General features: G+C 40.7%; 1 protein-coding gene and 1 non-coding gene across 2 annotated transcripts; both read left to right on the top strand.

Moving 5' to 3' along the window:
- Nucleotides 1-3,245: 3,245 nt before the first annotated feature.
- atg9a (ATG9 autophagy related 9 homolog A (S. cerevisiae)) lies at nucleotides 3,246-15,129 on the top strand. The gene is made up of 12 exons (XM_029461177.1): nucleotides 3,246-3,336; nucleotides 7,924-8,099; nucleotides 8,188-8,310; nucleotides 8,742-8,929; nucleotides 9,701-9,854; nucleotides 10,547-10,726; nucleotides 11,152-11,364; nucleotides 11,476-11,708; nucleotides 12,080-12,197; nucleotides 12,467-12,740; nucleotides 13,564-13,712; nucleotides 13,804-15,129. The coding sequence occupies exons 1-12, from the start codon at nucleotides 3,246-3,248 to the stop codon at nucleotides 13,810-13,812; spliced, it is 1,908 nt and encodes a 635-aa protein (XP_029317037.1). The 3' UTR covers nucleotides 13,813-15,129.
- Nucleotides 15,130-15,663: 534 nt separating this feature from the next.
- Nucleotides 15,664-15,736, top strand: trnak-uuu (transfer RNA lysine (anticodon UUU)). The gene has a single exon. It is a non-coding gene; the product is annotated as a tRNA-Lys (tRNA).
- The last annotated feature ends 86 nt before the right edge of the window (nucleotides 15,737-15,822 follow it).

Genomic DNA, 15,822 nt, shown 5'->3' with positions numbered 1-15,822 from the left:
CTCTTCTTTGATCCCTTCCCCCTCTTTGTCATTTCTCTCTCTGTTTTTTCTTCCTCCCTCACATCATCCCACCCTTCATTAAATTGCCCCTCTTTATTCTGCCTGCCCCGCTCTGCATCTCCCATATTTCAACTTCCCAATAACTTACTTTTTCTTCCTCCCTTATTTCTGATGGGCTGACAGCTGAAAGTATTTCTGATTGGTCGATCTAATCTACATGGATCCCCGTGTGTTCAGCCACACATACTCACGTAATGCCTAAATGGCTCAATCTGAGACCCCTGCCTGTAATTGAAGGCTTACTGAGAGCCATGTCAATCAGAAAGTCAAGCATGCCTTTGCAATTCAGGGTAAATTATAGTGGAACATAAAATAGGGCTTCACACACACACACACACACACACACGCACACACACCTTTATTTAGACCATGTCCCAACAGTGTTTCAGGTTGGTTTAAATATGGAATTATCATTTTATTGCTTCTTATAACTTTACACTAATTGTAAAATACTTGTTTTATGGTAAAATCCCATCAAGAGGTTTAGTATTGACAAGAAGACACTGTATAGTAACCCATGAAACACATGTCTAAAGACAAATGCTCAAAATCAATGAAGTTTTCCTGACTTTTAGTGCTTAGGAAACATGCCTATGTATTTCATACTCCATGTTAACACAGGTCAGTGTGTGTTAATACAATCATCAGGAGTATGTTTATCAGACTTAAGAAAGATACATCAATATTCATAAGCTGAGTAGCATTCCTCATGATGAGTAAACTGAATTGTGTAAATGTGTATTGTTGAAATGTTCCAATGGTGGTCTCTTTAAAAAAAAAAAAAAAAAAAAGCCTCATTAAACTATAAGATTAAAGCAAATAAATGCTTGAGCTGCTATTCTGGATTTTACAATTGCTTCTAGTGCCAAAGCTGCTTTCAAATATAAAGGACTTTAACAACAGATAAAGCAGAGATGTTCCGTGAAAATCATTTGGGAAAACCCAGATGCAGATAATTCAGAGAGAGGAGGGATTGCTATGAAGCGAGAAAGTATGTCAGCGACTGAAATAAAGCAGCTGAAGTGGAAGAAGAAAAAAAAAAAAGGGTTTTGCGATCGTCTCTGTCTTCTTCTTCTTCTTCTTCCATTGCCCTCTGGTGGGTTTTAACACTTTGGCACACTTTAACGCAAAAGGCACATACGCAGACAAACTGTACTGTACGTTAGGTGCACACACACACATAATAAGTTTGACTACCCAGAGAGTCTAAAATGGGATACATCTTATTCAATAATTCATTATTAGAGAGAGGCACGGAGGAAATACATGGACTAATGAGAGAAAAACATTAAGCGAGAGACTGACACAGAGAGAGAGAGAGAATGAGAGTAATGTAGACACAAAATCGTTCCACAAACAGGAGCAAATACTGCATTTGTTGAGGACTATTTTCAGCTGTGGATTATTACACCCTTTGGTGCAAGTACTTACAACGGGAACGGGAACTACAGTGCCCTTGTTCATTGTAAAGATGAACCTGTTGGGATCTCAGTCGGTGTACCTCTTTGGTCCAGACTAAAATAAACAATTGGATGAATTGCAATGAAACTTTGTATCTTTGGTGACCTTTGAAACGTTTGCTGGATTCTGTCTTTTCATGGGATTTGTTGACCGTTTGTTGACACACACGGCTTCTTCCCTTTCACTGTTATCAGTTGCTTCTCTCTTGCGGGAAAACGACTGCTTTCTTAACCTGCTTTGCTCATGTGAACACACTTTCACATACCCACACAGTGCGTGGAGCGGCCTTCCTGTAAAGCCCTCTGATGTCTGAAGCTGCTTTGCATGATTCAGGAGGAGAGCCAGGGGAGACAAGCCTCTTCATCTGACTTCACTTATTAGAAGCAGCCAGAGTGAGGAGGAGAGAGATAAAGATAGAGCATGAAGAGAGAGAGAGAGAGAGAGAGAGAGAGAGAGAGAGAGAGAGAGAGAGAGAGAGAGAGAGAGAGAGAGAGAGAGAGAGAGAGAGAGCTGTGGGCACAGTGACCTATATATTCTGCAGACCTCTATTCAGCCCAAGATACAGTATCAGACAGAGCTGCATGCACCTGCAGCTCTACTCACTGACCTTGGATCAGATATGGCAGACAACCATGGGTCAGATTAGGATTTGGGAACACTGATGATGTATTTTGTATAATCTGACCCCTCAGATCAGCTGCAGCCACGAGTGCTGGGAAAGACACTTTATCTTTAAACCAAAGTATTATAGTGAGCTCTTTTGGTGAGTCAGTTATAGTGAGCCAGGTTATTGAACTGAAACAGATTCCTGCATTCCTTTGCAATGGGAAATATGGCAATTTTTTGCAAAGGCTCAAACAAAGCACGTTATGTTACTGTAAGTGAGTTATGGGAAAATATATCACTTATTAATGTACATGTTTTAACACCAGACCTTGCATCATTGAAAATACATTTGATGTAGAAACACTAAAAATGCTAACAGAAGAAGGAAACAATGCTACAGTCATTTAACATCTAATGTTTCAATGTATGTGCAGATATCTCTTTCGTGCGTTCTCCTACAAATGTCCAGAGTGTTCAGTGCTGCAGTGCAAGCCTATGCATTGCAGAACCTGTTTAGGCAACACAACTACTTGGATAAGTTTAGGAAAAGATCGTAAAACTAAGTATGTTTGTTACGTAACTTAACGTATGTGGCATTAGTTAAGTATGGAAGTTACGTAAACACAAAGGGAGTTAAAATACGTATGTCAACACTGACTTTTGGTTTCACACGGGACACAAACAGAGGTCTCCTGGGTCAAAGCCTTGTGTGTTTTCATCCACCTATCTACCCCAACCTCGTCCCAACGCAGACTGTGTTGCTTCTTACGTCACCTGACTTCCTTAGGGGCAGCCCTGACAATATGGCTTACGATTACGTGGGTTGAATATGAATTATAGTGCTTTACTTTACGCAGGTATAAGTACGAACAGTGAATGAGAAAAGCCTGATTGTTTCCTCTGGATTCCCTAATTGTTGTATATGTGCAGTTTAAAACTTACTTTGAATGTGTATTGTTGCAGAACTCTAAAAGTGCATCTTGTTGTTTCTTTTACCACCACTCTTGGTATATTGGATTTGGAAAAAACAAGGTTACCAACGAGCTTTAACTCCATCACTGTAATGCCTACTCTGCCCCACAGCAACCCATTCAGCACCGGGGTGTATAACATCCTTCATGTCATCATCCTTTGAGATTCGGCATCCCACATTCATCCTACCCCAAGGGGGATCTCTGACAAGGGAGACACTGCAGAGAGACGGTGAAGGTGAGGCAAGAGACAGATTGGTATGTATGTTTGTGTGTGTATGTATGTTTTTGTGTCCCAAAGTTAATCTCATTATATGATACTAAGCGAGTGAGTAACTACGGGGTCCTCAGAGGATTAGAAAGAGAGGCATGTGGGTCAGGAGATCACACACCAACATCAGCTTGTTTATGAGCCAAATATTACAAAACAAGTCATTTCTGCACTTTTCATTCAGGTCATTTGACAGTGTGTGTGTGTGTGTGTGTGTGTGTGTGTGTGTTAAAGTCCATCGTCATTTTGTGTGTGCACAAGCGGTAAGGCATCCCTGCAGCATGTTCTGTGCTCGCGTGAGCTTTCGCTGCTGCTTTCACGCTAGCTTCTGAAATCCAGGTCACACAACACACACTGTCCATAACTCATCGCTAACATAACCTGTGTGTGTATGCATGCATGTCTGTACGTGTGTGTGTGTGTGTGTGTGTGTGTGTGTGTGTGTGTGTGTGTGTGTGTGTGTGTGTGTGTGATGTCCAAGTGCAGGGTAGCAGGTGTGTGTTGACTTCTGTCTGTTTCTACATGTGTTCCCATGTGTAATATATTCCTGTGTGGGTGTAAATGTGTCCTACAGAGATTTACATTAAACATACACAATTACAGCAACTGTAAGGAGGAGCCTGATGGCTCTGTGGCCGTATCCATGGCAACCGGGAAGATCTCCTTCAGGCACAGAGTTACCTAAATGTGTCTGGGAGTATATACTTTCATCTAGTGTTGCAACTAATGTTTATTTTCATTAATGATTCATCTGGTGATAGAAATCTGTCCAAAACAAACATTAAAATATCAGGAGCCCAAGGGGACGTATTCAAGTGGCATCTGTTGTACAACCAACAGTCTGCAGCTCAAAAGATATGCAGCTAACTATCAGATGTGAAAGTGGAACCATCGAACATTTTTAAACGTAAATGAAACGGTTAATCAATTATCAACTGATTAATCGACTAATTGTTTCAGCTCTACTCTCATCCAGGGCACTTCTTTTATCGGAGCTTTGCTTGATCAGGATTACAGTGGTCAGCCTGTAGCTTTTATTTTATCATCAATATGTTCATTCACCACCGTATCCTAATACCATCTATTTGTTCTATATTTATCTATATCCACTTCTTTGCTGACCCAGTTTCACCGCAGGCTCATTAAAGTTTCCTCTAATCTGGTAATTCATTACCTCAAAGCAGTAAACTATACAGACTTAAAAAGGAAAGGGGAAACCTTGTATCATGGATGAGATATTCCTGCATGATCCGTGGTCTTACTTATCCAGTGAGATTTAGCTCTTGTTTTACTGATCCTTCCAACCCTCATTCATTGTCACAAACTTTAAGTAGTGAATGATTCAAATACGAGCAGATAAAATGAGCTTCCTGCACAGGAGGAAGATTGAAAGGAGTTCAGAGTAAAAATGCAGCTCCTTCACAATTGAAGTGGTTCAGGCGTCTGTCAAGGATACCTCCAGGAGGCCTCCCAGTACAGGTATCCTGGGTCCAACACTGTGTCCTGCAATGTTGTCACTGCACCCCAGACTATGGGAAATTGTTACGCCTCAGACACAGGGAAGGAAGACTCATACGCACGACTCCGGACACAATGGTAAAGTGTGAAAAAACAATACTTTACTTCCGTAAAACAGAATATTAAATCAAAGCGCTCACTAGGAGGATTAACAGAGTTGTCTGAAAAAACACACTGATACTTGGACCACTGTACTTGGACATGCTACGACGAGGATATGGTAAGACGAACTGACACACGACAAGGGGAGACAGGACAATTTATACAAGAGGTGAGTGGGAACAGGTGAAAACAATCAGGGGCGAGGGAGACGCTGACGATGGAGGGACATCACACCAGGACAGGAAGTAAAGGGATCTGGGTTGAGAAACAAGAGGTAGGTACAAAATAAAACAGGAAGAAGCATTGTTGTGATTTTGGGAATGTTGCTTTTGTAATGTGGATATTGAGCATTAACACAAAAACCCAAGACTTGCTTTGTGACTTGAAAGTCAAGTAAAGACTTAAGACTTGACAGGCTTTATATCCCATCAAATAAGGAACACACGTCTAACCTTTTTGAAATGACAATGGCAGAGACTGACATTTTGCAGCTTTTGTTTGCTTGGCACTTTGCGATGTAGGCAAAGGTGCTCACATTTTTATATACTAGAGAAGAGCGGCTAAAATACAATCAAAGTAATCAAAATATTACATTACATTATAGCTCACTCGCTTTTGTCCAAAGCGACTTACAATCAGTGCAAACAATCATGAGGATACAAACTCCAAATCTTGCAAGTAAAATATCAAAAGATCAAATCTGACTGTGAAGAAATAAAACATGCAGCATTAGCCCGCCACTCCAAACATCTACAGTAAACTCAAAACAATGGTTTTGTATGATATTATCTGTTTCATGAAAACTCACAAAGAGTAAAGATGACTGTGAATGATGTAAAGGGTTGCACATCTACCCCTGGTAGTTGTGCGCTGTGCTGATTTGACATGAAGGCTTGTAGTTTTGCAGCCACAGAATTTGTAACCTAGAATTGGTAATGTAGTAAACTGGGTCAGGGACCGTAGATTACAGAACCGGAGTGACATGGCAGCTGCGGGCAGAATATGAGAACGTAAAGTCAAAGTCAAAGTCCAAAAGAAAACATTTACATGCTGTTATATTTTGCACGGTTTCTTGTTCTACCAGCCGCTAGTGCAGCAACTATTCAAATGCCTCGAGAGTTGCTCCTTGGACATTGGATTTAAAAAATGTATTTATAATCATGGGAAGCAGGAACTGAGCAACAGGGAGTGATGGGGGATCCTGGGACGGTTTGCATGGCTCAGATCCTGTTGTAACAGCGTAAAGTTCCCCATCCTGCTGATTCTCTATCAAATATTCATCACCTCCTGCAGAGCTAACATTTAAACACCAACAGCTAGCAGAGAGGGAGGGCAGAGGGAGGCGGGGAGAGCTGGATGGGGGTTGGGGAGGCTAAGGACATTCATAATCCAGAGCAAAGAGAATGCCTGCTCCTATAACCAATCCTCTATTTTGGGAAATGCCTGTCTGTCCCTGAACAAGAACAGGGAAGAAAGCTACATCAAAAAAGATGCTTTTAGAGCAGCATTTGTCCATTTTATGTCTAAAAGGCTGAGCAGGAATTCATTGTACATCTGTGAAAGAGAGCCTAGATGTGGATGTTCTGTGGGGTATAAAGGGAGGATTGAGACTCTTGAATTCGGGCCAAAGACCCAAGTCTATTATTAGCTCCATCTATACTCTGCCAACTGGAGCGCATGTGTGTGTTTGTGTGTGTGTGTGTGTGTGTGTTTGTGTGCCAAACACATCAGCCATTTAAAAAAACATTAAATCCAAAGTGTGCATGTCCTTACTGATACAGATTAGATGAGCACACACACACAAACACACACTCATAATGAGATGTAAACATTCAATTACATTACTTTGGCCCGAGGTTTGGTGTTAGCGGGCCGGAGTTGGAGCAGCCGCCCGGCTTCGCCATTTAGAAGAACTACAGGCAACGTTCTCCTGCCATCCTGAAACATGCATTTGATTTCCCATAATGCTCTCCATCTATTCGAGATCTCCTCTGGAGGCTGAATGTGTGTCAGAGATTAATTTTGCATATGTTCGGAGTTGTATCTCCATGATTGTTTGCACTTTTTGTACGTCGCTTTGGACAAAAGTGTCAGCTACATGAACTGTAATGTAATGTAATATGTATGAGGAGGAAAAAGAGTAGGAGGAAGGAACTGGGGCAGGGAAGTGGAGCAGGACCAGGAGTTTCTATTGATCCACTCAGGAGAGGATGAACCTGCACAGCTGCTTCACCTTCACTCTGACCTTTATCTAATAACTAATTCACAGGCCAGATGACACATTACAAGCATACGCTCAGCAGTAATCTAACGCTGGCTCTGTTGAATGTTTAAAGTAATTTAATGTGTTCTCAGTCCGTAGAGTGTTTGTAATTTGTTTCCGTTTATACTGTTTGCTAAATAAACAGTCCCCCCCTTCACATAAAAAAGGCATCATCTGCGAACAGCAACACACCCGGTTCAAATAAAGATGGTGACTTTTTAACGCTGCCGCCTAAACGTTGATCGGATTCATCAGCCAGATGAACTGCACTTACCTGTATATGTTTGCTGCATCACTGCACACAGAGCAACACAGAGCAACACAGAGCAACACAGAGCAACACAGAGCAACACCAGCTTGGAAGGCTGTAAACTCTTACATACAGAGTCGTGCTTCAATTTTACTTGACAAACAAAACTAACTGTGATGGAAACAGAGCAGGAGTTATAAAAACGGAGTGCAGCGCTGCTCCGACACCCCTCAGCTCCAGTGCCGAATGTTAGCTAAGATACTTTTGAACCAGGCTTGGATGTGATTCATTATATACGTACAGTTTGCATGTGTCTGCGTTTCTATGGTGTCTATTTGCATGCACACAGACGTACATTTGCATGTTAGTCAAGGTTTAGAGTTTTACCTCCCTTTTGTTTTGTGTCTTGGTTGCTCTGTAGGCTCTCTGTTTGAGAATGAGTGGAGCCTGAAACCAGAGTACAAGAGAGGAGGTAACAGGCTTGAACTGGCAGACAGACTAGCATCCCGTATCCTGTGGATTGGGATTGCCAATCTGCTGCTGTGTCCTGTCATTCTGGTGTGGCAGATTCTCTACGCCTTCTTTAGTTATACAGAGGTAAGTGGTTCACATGCATACACAAACTTTAGACATTTCTCTTTGTCATCAAGGGCTCTAGACAATAGTTTGTTATGCGTGCGCCTAGGTGATCAAGCGAGAGCCCGGTTCTCTGGGAGCGAGATGCTGGTCTCTGTATGGTCGATGTTACCTGCGGCACTTCAATGAGTTGGACCATGAGCTCATGTCACGCCTCAGCAAAGGCTACAAGGTTAGTGTACTAGTTTATCTCCTGCCAACAGTTGAGGAAACATGTCTCTACATGGCAGTGCGAAACATCACTTAACATTAATAGGGTTTCGTATTAGGCATGGGACGTTTTTAATTTTAATGTCACGATTATCCCGGTCAAAATATGCTTGAAACATATTGGAATCACACGACCTCTTATTTTGTTAAGAAACGAAATATGTTTATTGCATCACGGATAGGATACATTTTTTAGTGGAAAACAAACCATTTTAAATAAGGTAAATATAAATCATAAGGCATAAATAAAAAAATAGAAAGATTCTACATGGTCCCATCCTTACTCTTAATGTTTATACTGGTGCCTCTCATCCACTGCCTGTAGAGTTCATATTAATCCAATAATTAAGTCTCCTTTTTCTCTTCCTCTTCCTTTGTTCCTGTTTCATTCAGGCTGCATCCAAGTATATGAACTGTTTCCTCTCACCGCTGCTGACGGTAGTTGCCAAAAATGTAGCGTTTTTTGCCGGGTCTCTCCTGGCTGTCCTCATCGCCCTGACTATCTATGACGAGGATGTTCTCGCAGTGGAGCACGTTCTCTCATCCATCACACTGCTTGGAGTGTGTATCACAGTCTGCAGGTATGGGAGTAGTGACTCCCACTCATACTCTCTGCTATTCTCATCTATCTAAATACACATGCAGAATTGATTCAATGATTTTCTTTACCTAAAGCATTTCATAAACACACAAATAAATAATGTAATGATTAGTTGAGGACGCACAACAAAACCAAAGAGGCTTATTTCTATTGTGGTTCAGTGGGGAGAAGCTACAATAGCTAAAAATACATCTCTAGATCCTTATTAATCATCTATAAATGAGTTCCTTTGTCACTTTAAAACTAATATGGAATAGCAAACATCAGACACAAATCTTTAATTACGTTAAATGTTCAGGCTGAGCCAATCTTTGCTGCCCTTTAAAACCTACCCAGAGTCGTAATCCCTTTAATGCTCTTCGGCAGATTATTCTGCTGTATAACTGAGGAGTATAAGAGGGCTTCCATCCTTAAGTAGCTCTCGACTATTTGAAGTCTGTTTAAAAGCTCTATATTGAAATAATTAGATATGTGGGAACGTTCCAATGAATTTGATTTCAAGGAAAACACCAGTTCTATCTTTATAAATGTTTCTCGTACATTCAAACTTCCAAGACACTCGAGAATCCATGAGAAATGTCACAGGTGGATTCTGAATAGGATTTATTTTTGAGATATCCTCACGTAGTGTTTTCAGACTTAGGTATCAAGCACATTTCCACAAATTAGTGCTTTTCCTTTTGATTTTGAACCTCATACGTTATAAGACACAGTTCTTTTCCACCACCTCTGTCTCTCTCTGTCTCTTCAGATCATTTATCCCAGATAAGCACATGGTGTTTTGTCCTGAGCAGCTGTTGAGGGTTATCCTGGCTCATATCCACTACATGCCTGACCACTGGCAGGGCAATGCACATAGATATGAGACTCGTGACCAGTTCTCCCAGCTCTTCCAGTACAAAGCAGTGAGTATAAATACTGAACTGGGAATAAATATCAAGACTCAGAATAATTACACGGGAATTATCTAGTCAAAGCAGTGTTATATACGTTATATGGTAGACACTTTAACATCTGAGGTGTAATTAATTAACATTACTGATGGCTGTAATCCATTTATAGAGGCAAGTTTCAGGGTCCTGCTGGTGTGTAAACTGTCTCATGGACATGGCTTTCTGGGACAGTTATAAATGCTTTAAAGCCATCAATAATGTTATTACTTACATGTGTGCTGACAACTCAAAATGCCTGCTGTAAAAAATCCTCTCTGAACATGTATTTCTTTTTACCTGTTATTTGTCTGGAGATTGTTATCCGAGTACACACAACTTATTTTCTCTAATGCTTGAACCTAATTCTGTTATTATCATTCATATCTCAGAGAGACTAGTAAAACCAAAGATTTATTTATGCTGTTGGCATCAAGGAGATCCACTGAAGCACTAGTGCCATGCTGAGAAGCATCTTGTTGGTATTTGTTATGGAAGGGATTTATACGACACTCCCAGGTTGTCCCAGCTGGTGGCATTTTAAATCTTCATTTCAAATAACATGTTTTCAACTTATGAATCAGAGTGTCAAAGCTTGATGTGTTTTCTAAACCCTAACCAGCTACTTGAGTGTACAGGGTCAGCTTTTCCCCTCTGTTTTCTTCTAGGTTTTTATTCTTGAGGAGCTGATAAGTCCAGTGGTGACTCCCATCATCCTGATCTTCTGTCTGAGGAGGAAGTCTCTGGAGATCATTGACTTCTTCAGGAACTTCACTGTGGAGGTGATCGGGGTAGGAGACACTTGCTCCTTTGCCCAGATGGACATCAGGCAGCATGGACACCCTGCGGTGAGGGACTGCCACATACATAAATGATAATCCCTAAACGACTTATCTATAGACTGTGTGACATGCATTAGAGTTGAGATGCACCGCTTGATAGGCCACTGGTCAAAAGCGGCCGGTTGTCAGCTGATCGGCCATGACCAGTCAGTCTAATATATCCGATTTCTGTCAAATTTACACACGTGCAGTCAGACAGTAACCGACTATTGTCCCAGCCACACACACAGACCCACACACACACAGCGTTGCCAAGTTGGCAGCTTTCAGACCCTCTTAGCGACTTTATTTCTCAACAAAGCCACTCGTGACAAATTGCTTGTCAGAATCGGCCAAGAAAATAACAATCGGTGCATCTCTAATAGAAATATGAGTGAATAAAAGAGTCTGTGTGTATATCTGTGGGTTAATCGTCTCTCCTCCCTCTGTAGTGGTTGTCAGAGGGGAAGACAGAGGCGTCTATCTACCAACAGGCGGAGGATGGGAAGACGGAGTTGTCTCTGATGCACTTTGCCATCACCAACCCCCAGTGGCAGCCTCCTCAGGAGACCACACACTTCATCAGCCAGCTGAAAGAGCGAGTTCACAGAGAAGCAACAGGGGCTCCTTCGGACACACATCCACTCTCACTGTCCGAGTCTGAGGTGCAGTGAAAAACCAACGTTCATGCTCAAGTATCACAGTGGTTATAAGTGAAATGTTATTACATTGTGAGGTAAAAACTGATTTATTCTCGTGACTTCTCTCACTTGCAGCCGAGGAGCCTCATTGCAAACTTCTTGGTGGGTCCCTCTACGTTGACCTCTGTTCATTTCAACGGAGACGGCTCTTTGATCAATCATGCAGCTGCTGGCTTAAGCGATGGGGCATCTGCTTTACGCTCCCTTTCCCCAGTCAGCAGCAGTCTTCACCTGAGAGGCAGCTTGAGTGCAGCTCACAGGGCTTCTGGCAACACTTCAACCATGAGCAAAGCAATGGCAGGCTCTGGGTAGGAATGTCTCAACTTCCTTTCCAAGCTTCATCTTTCACCGTTAATTTTGAAGTGCTAAAATAAGAACTTTAACTAAATATACCCGGAGTAACTTACGTAGGTTAGGGTTCAAAATGAAAATAACAAAGCTTGGGAGAAAGAAACAAGGGGATATTTTTGGCTGGACTAGATTGACTGAAAGTTCAATATAACCTGATAACTAAAAAAGACTAAAATGTCTTACTGAGCGGGTGGAAGGAAATCTCAAAGTCCAAGGTGCAAAATCTAAAAGTCATGGATAACCTAGTTTAAACCTTCATTTATAATCCGTATTCTCCTTTATTTTCCTCATCACTTCCTCTTCATGTCCTCATTTTCTCTTTCTGTAGGACGGATGCCCGGACTGTGAGCTCAGGCAGCAGTGTATGGGAGGGTCAACTCACCAGTTTGGTCCTGTCAGAGTATGCGTCCACTGAGATGAGCATCCATGCACTTTACATGCATGAGGTAATTGTGTGCGAGCATGAATGGGAAGAGAGGACATCTTTTTTTTTCATGCTGTTTATTTAAAAACTTTTTTGCTGTTTTGTTTTTAAGTCAGTCGTTTGTTCATTTATGTGAAACTTTTTATAATTATAATCATGACAATTCAATTCTGTGGGAGTCACAAACTGAATAAAGGGCAGTGTGTTGCAACATTTGTCTTCTTATCCTGAATGTCTCACAGATCTTCTGCTACCCATTCACCCTCCTATCTATTTCACCCCCCCCTGTAGCTTCACAAGCAGCAGTCCCGTGGCGAGCTATCCCGTCACACATGGCACAGGCAGGACAGTGACGAAAGCAGTGACAGCGTCCCCGATGAAGTAAGGAGCGAACCCAACCCTCACTCCAGACATTTCCCTCGCTCACACACTTTCCCCACCACGGTTCCCAGTCCCAGTGCCATTCCCACTTCAGCTTCAGCCAACAGCAGTACCACCCTGGGCCAGGAGAGGGCTGCATCCTCACACAGCAGCAGCCAGCGGCGCTATAGTGGACCTACCACAGGTACTCCGCATGTTTCACATCATATGCATTTGAATGCTATTCTCTTTTATTATTATCACTCTTTATTGTTATCGCACTAATGACTCCTGTGTCATATAAAGAAACCTGTACCATGACCTTACTTATCACGAGGGTTCTGCTCTCCTCTTGCAACGCCATTATTTTTACAAATGAAAACAAGTTGATAGAAAACAAAAAAGCCTTTTAGAAAATAAGTACATTTTAGAAAGAGACATTATATCAGCCTAGCACAAGAAATACTGTATTGCAATGTCCTGCAGTATGTTTAGAACATGAACATTGTCAACCTGGTGTAAAGGTGAGTAAAGTTTCTCACTCTGAATACTTACTAAAGTGTACCTTAGTTTATCTCACACTGACTTACTAGAATAACTATAGTATTTCATTATTTGAATGATACTGAGGACAGTTTACGGCACAGTAGCTGGTACAGTAAAATTATTTTCAGTATGGATTAATCTTTCCATTAATTTCTCGATTAAACGTTTTGGCAATAAAATGTCAGAAAATAGTTAGACATAGTGAGTAATTTCCCAGAGCCCAAGGTGACGTATGTTTTATCTTGACCAACAGCCCAAAACACCAACGCTATTATTCAGTGTATTATCATGTATGTCACACAAAAGCATCAAATTATCACATTTAAGAGGCAAATGTTTGGCTTTTTTGCTTAAGAAATTACTAAAATGATTATTAAATTATCATAATAGTTGCCAATTAACTTTCTGTTGACTAATCGTTGCAGGTCTACTATAGGTACAGGCTTTTAAACTCTACTGTCTTTGTCTTTCTGTTTTTCCAGAGTCCTTTGGTGCAGGGGGGAAAGTAGTGAAGTCAGCCCGTGGTGTGCCCATGGGAGGGTGGGCAGAGGAGGGTCAGGCAGCGTCACGACATCCTGAGCCACTACCAGAGGAGAACTCAGAGGATGATATGCCTCCTCACATACAGAAGGTCAATGCTGTCTGTGTGTGACTGTAATGTCAATGTTAATTTGCCTGTGTGCAAGTAAATGGACATTTTTGTTCTCTTTCTCTCACTTTAGATTACATAACCAAGCTATGTGGATAAGTATCAGCGTCCCACCCTCCATCGATGTCCAAACACTCATCCTCTTCTTCGAACAAACATTTTCTCCAGGATTGACCATCTGATCAGACACGGATGAAGATGGATGTGTGCCAGAGTGGTGTCCCTTGTTGACTCCTACAAACACTTCATTAGTAAAATCATCTGGACTGATACCAACATCAACCATTAAAAGATACTATATGACTTACTACATGCCCAACAGGCAAACAGGGTAAACATAGGATCAAGTAATTTCTAGATTACGCTACGCTCTTTTATAACGTCAAAAGATTACATAATAAAAGTGCACGTGTTGCTGGGATGTAAACAAAGATTGTGAACACTTCATCCTTTGCAATATGCCGCTAATATCGCTGTAGAAAAATAAGTAACAATTTGCTCACAATGTGATCACAATAATCCTGATTGTGCTATCTGTATTGTTTCCCTCTTTTGCAAAACTGTGTTCAGAAAGATGCTGGGTTATTTTACCAGTAACAGGAGGTTATGTATCCTACCATGTGCTCTGTGTTTCAGCTTGCATTCTGCCTCTTCACCAAACACATGAAGGCCTAAAAAAGTATCAAAATCATCAGACATGTTACTCCTTAGGGATTTTTTTTAATTACTTTTTGCATGTATTGCATAACAGTTCATGTATATTTTCAAAAATGTTCGGAAACTTTATCCTTTTTAAAAGATAATTCTACAGCGTAGCCCGGTATTCTGCAGCACGCACACATGCACTTTGTAAATACATTGTTTCAGATTATTTCACAGCAATCATTCAGAATATTCAATTAATCAAATTATAAGGCCAATATTTTTGTGATGTGTAACTAGACGTGTTGCATGCAAGCAAATTTTAATCTGATTTAACCCAGTTTTTTTTTTGTTTTTACTATTTTTTCAACAGACTTGCGAAAGGGAACACCAAACAAATAAGGATGTTTTAAGCAAATAATATTGACGTATGTGCCATACAAAAAACCCTCAAGCACAAGTGCATGACCATCAGCTACACATTCTTTTGAAGAGTTGTACACAAAAACAAAAATATAACCATGCTCCATATCCTACTTAATCACAGCATGACTTTCCCTTGTCCTTCTGTCATCAAGCCGCAATTCTTTATACAAAGAATTATGCACTTTAATAATCTGTTAATTCAGAGGGTGTCACTTAATTTGGATTGTTTATATGTGTATGTTTTCGTATATATATTTTTAAATAATTTTATTTATAAAAAGGGATGTGCCATGATGATTGACTGTTGTGAATAAAGGTTTGGTTTACTGTTCTGCACTTGAATGGGGATAAAGAAGCACGGTCACAATGCTAACACTGATAATATGGTTAAGGATACTTCACTTTATGATAAAAGTGAGTGTATTTTGGGTTTCTGTTTGTTTTATAGATCCTGTAAAATATCATTTTGTACAGCTGTAAATTCATCCATTAAAGACAAAGCAATGACGCAATGATTTTGAGGGTAGACTGTGTAAAAAACACTACCACAAGAAAATACACAGATAGTGACTGACTGAACATGCATAATGTAACTTAGCCTAAATTAGCTTACGGCTAACTACTTTACTACTTTGAGTAGTTGCTAACACAGATCTAACTTTATGGAGAAGAAAATATATGAAGTGAAGTAGTTCAGTTTTGTAACGTTAGCTCAAGTTAGCATAGCCTAAATTAGCTTACGGCTAACCAGTTTACTACTTTGAGTAGTTGCTAACAAAGCTCTAACTTTAAAGTAAAGTAGTTCAGTTATGTACTGTCATAACTTGTAAAACTTTTAAAGCATCTAATATTCTCAGCTGACAGAGCCCGGATAGCTCAGTCGGTAGAGCATCAGACTTTTAATCTGAGGGTCCAGGGTTCAAGTCCCTGTTCGGGCGGTATATTTTTCTTTTCTTCTTCTTCGTCCTATTCGTCAATTGCATTTATTTAGGGATTGTCAACTTTGATTTAACAACTGTTACAT

Source organism: Cottoperca gobio, chromosome 22 (genome assembly GCF_900634415.1).
Source record: "Cottoperca gobio chromosome 22, fCotGob3.1, whole genome shotgun sequence".
In the NCBI taxonomy this organism is placed as follows: Eukaryota; Metazoa; Chordata; class Actinopteri; order Perciformes; family Bovichtidae; genus Cottoperca; species Cottoperca gobio.
The sequence above is the reverse complement of the archived record's forward strand: the minus strand, read 5'-3'. Positions and strand labels throughout refer to the sequence as shown.

Bases quoted from the DNA above. Each gene is read 5' to 3' on its own strand.
- atg9a (XM_029461177.1), top strand. From the start codon at position 3,246: ATGTCATCATCCTTTGAGATTCGGCATCCCACATTCATCCTACCCCAA. The intron at 8,100-8,187 runs GTAAGTGGTTCA...GCGTGCGCCTAG, and splicing joins CCTTCTTTAGTTATACAGAG to GTGATCAAGCGAGAGCCCGG. The intron at 8,930-9,700 runs GTATGGGAGTAG...CTGTCTCTTCAG, and splicing joins GTGTGTATCACAGTCTGCAG to ATCATTTATCCCAGATAAGC.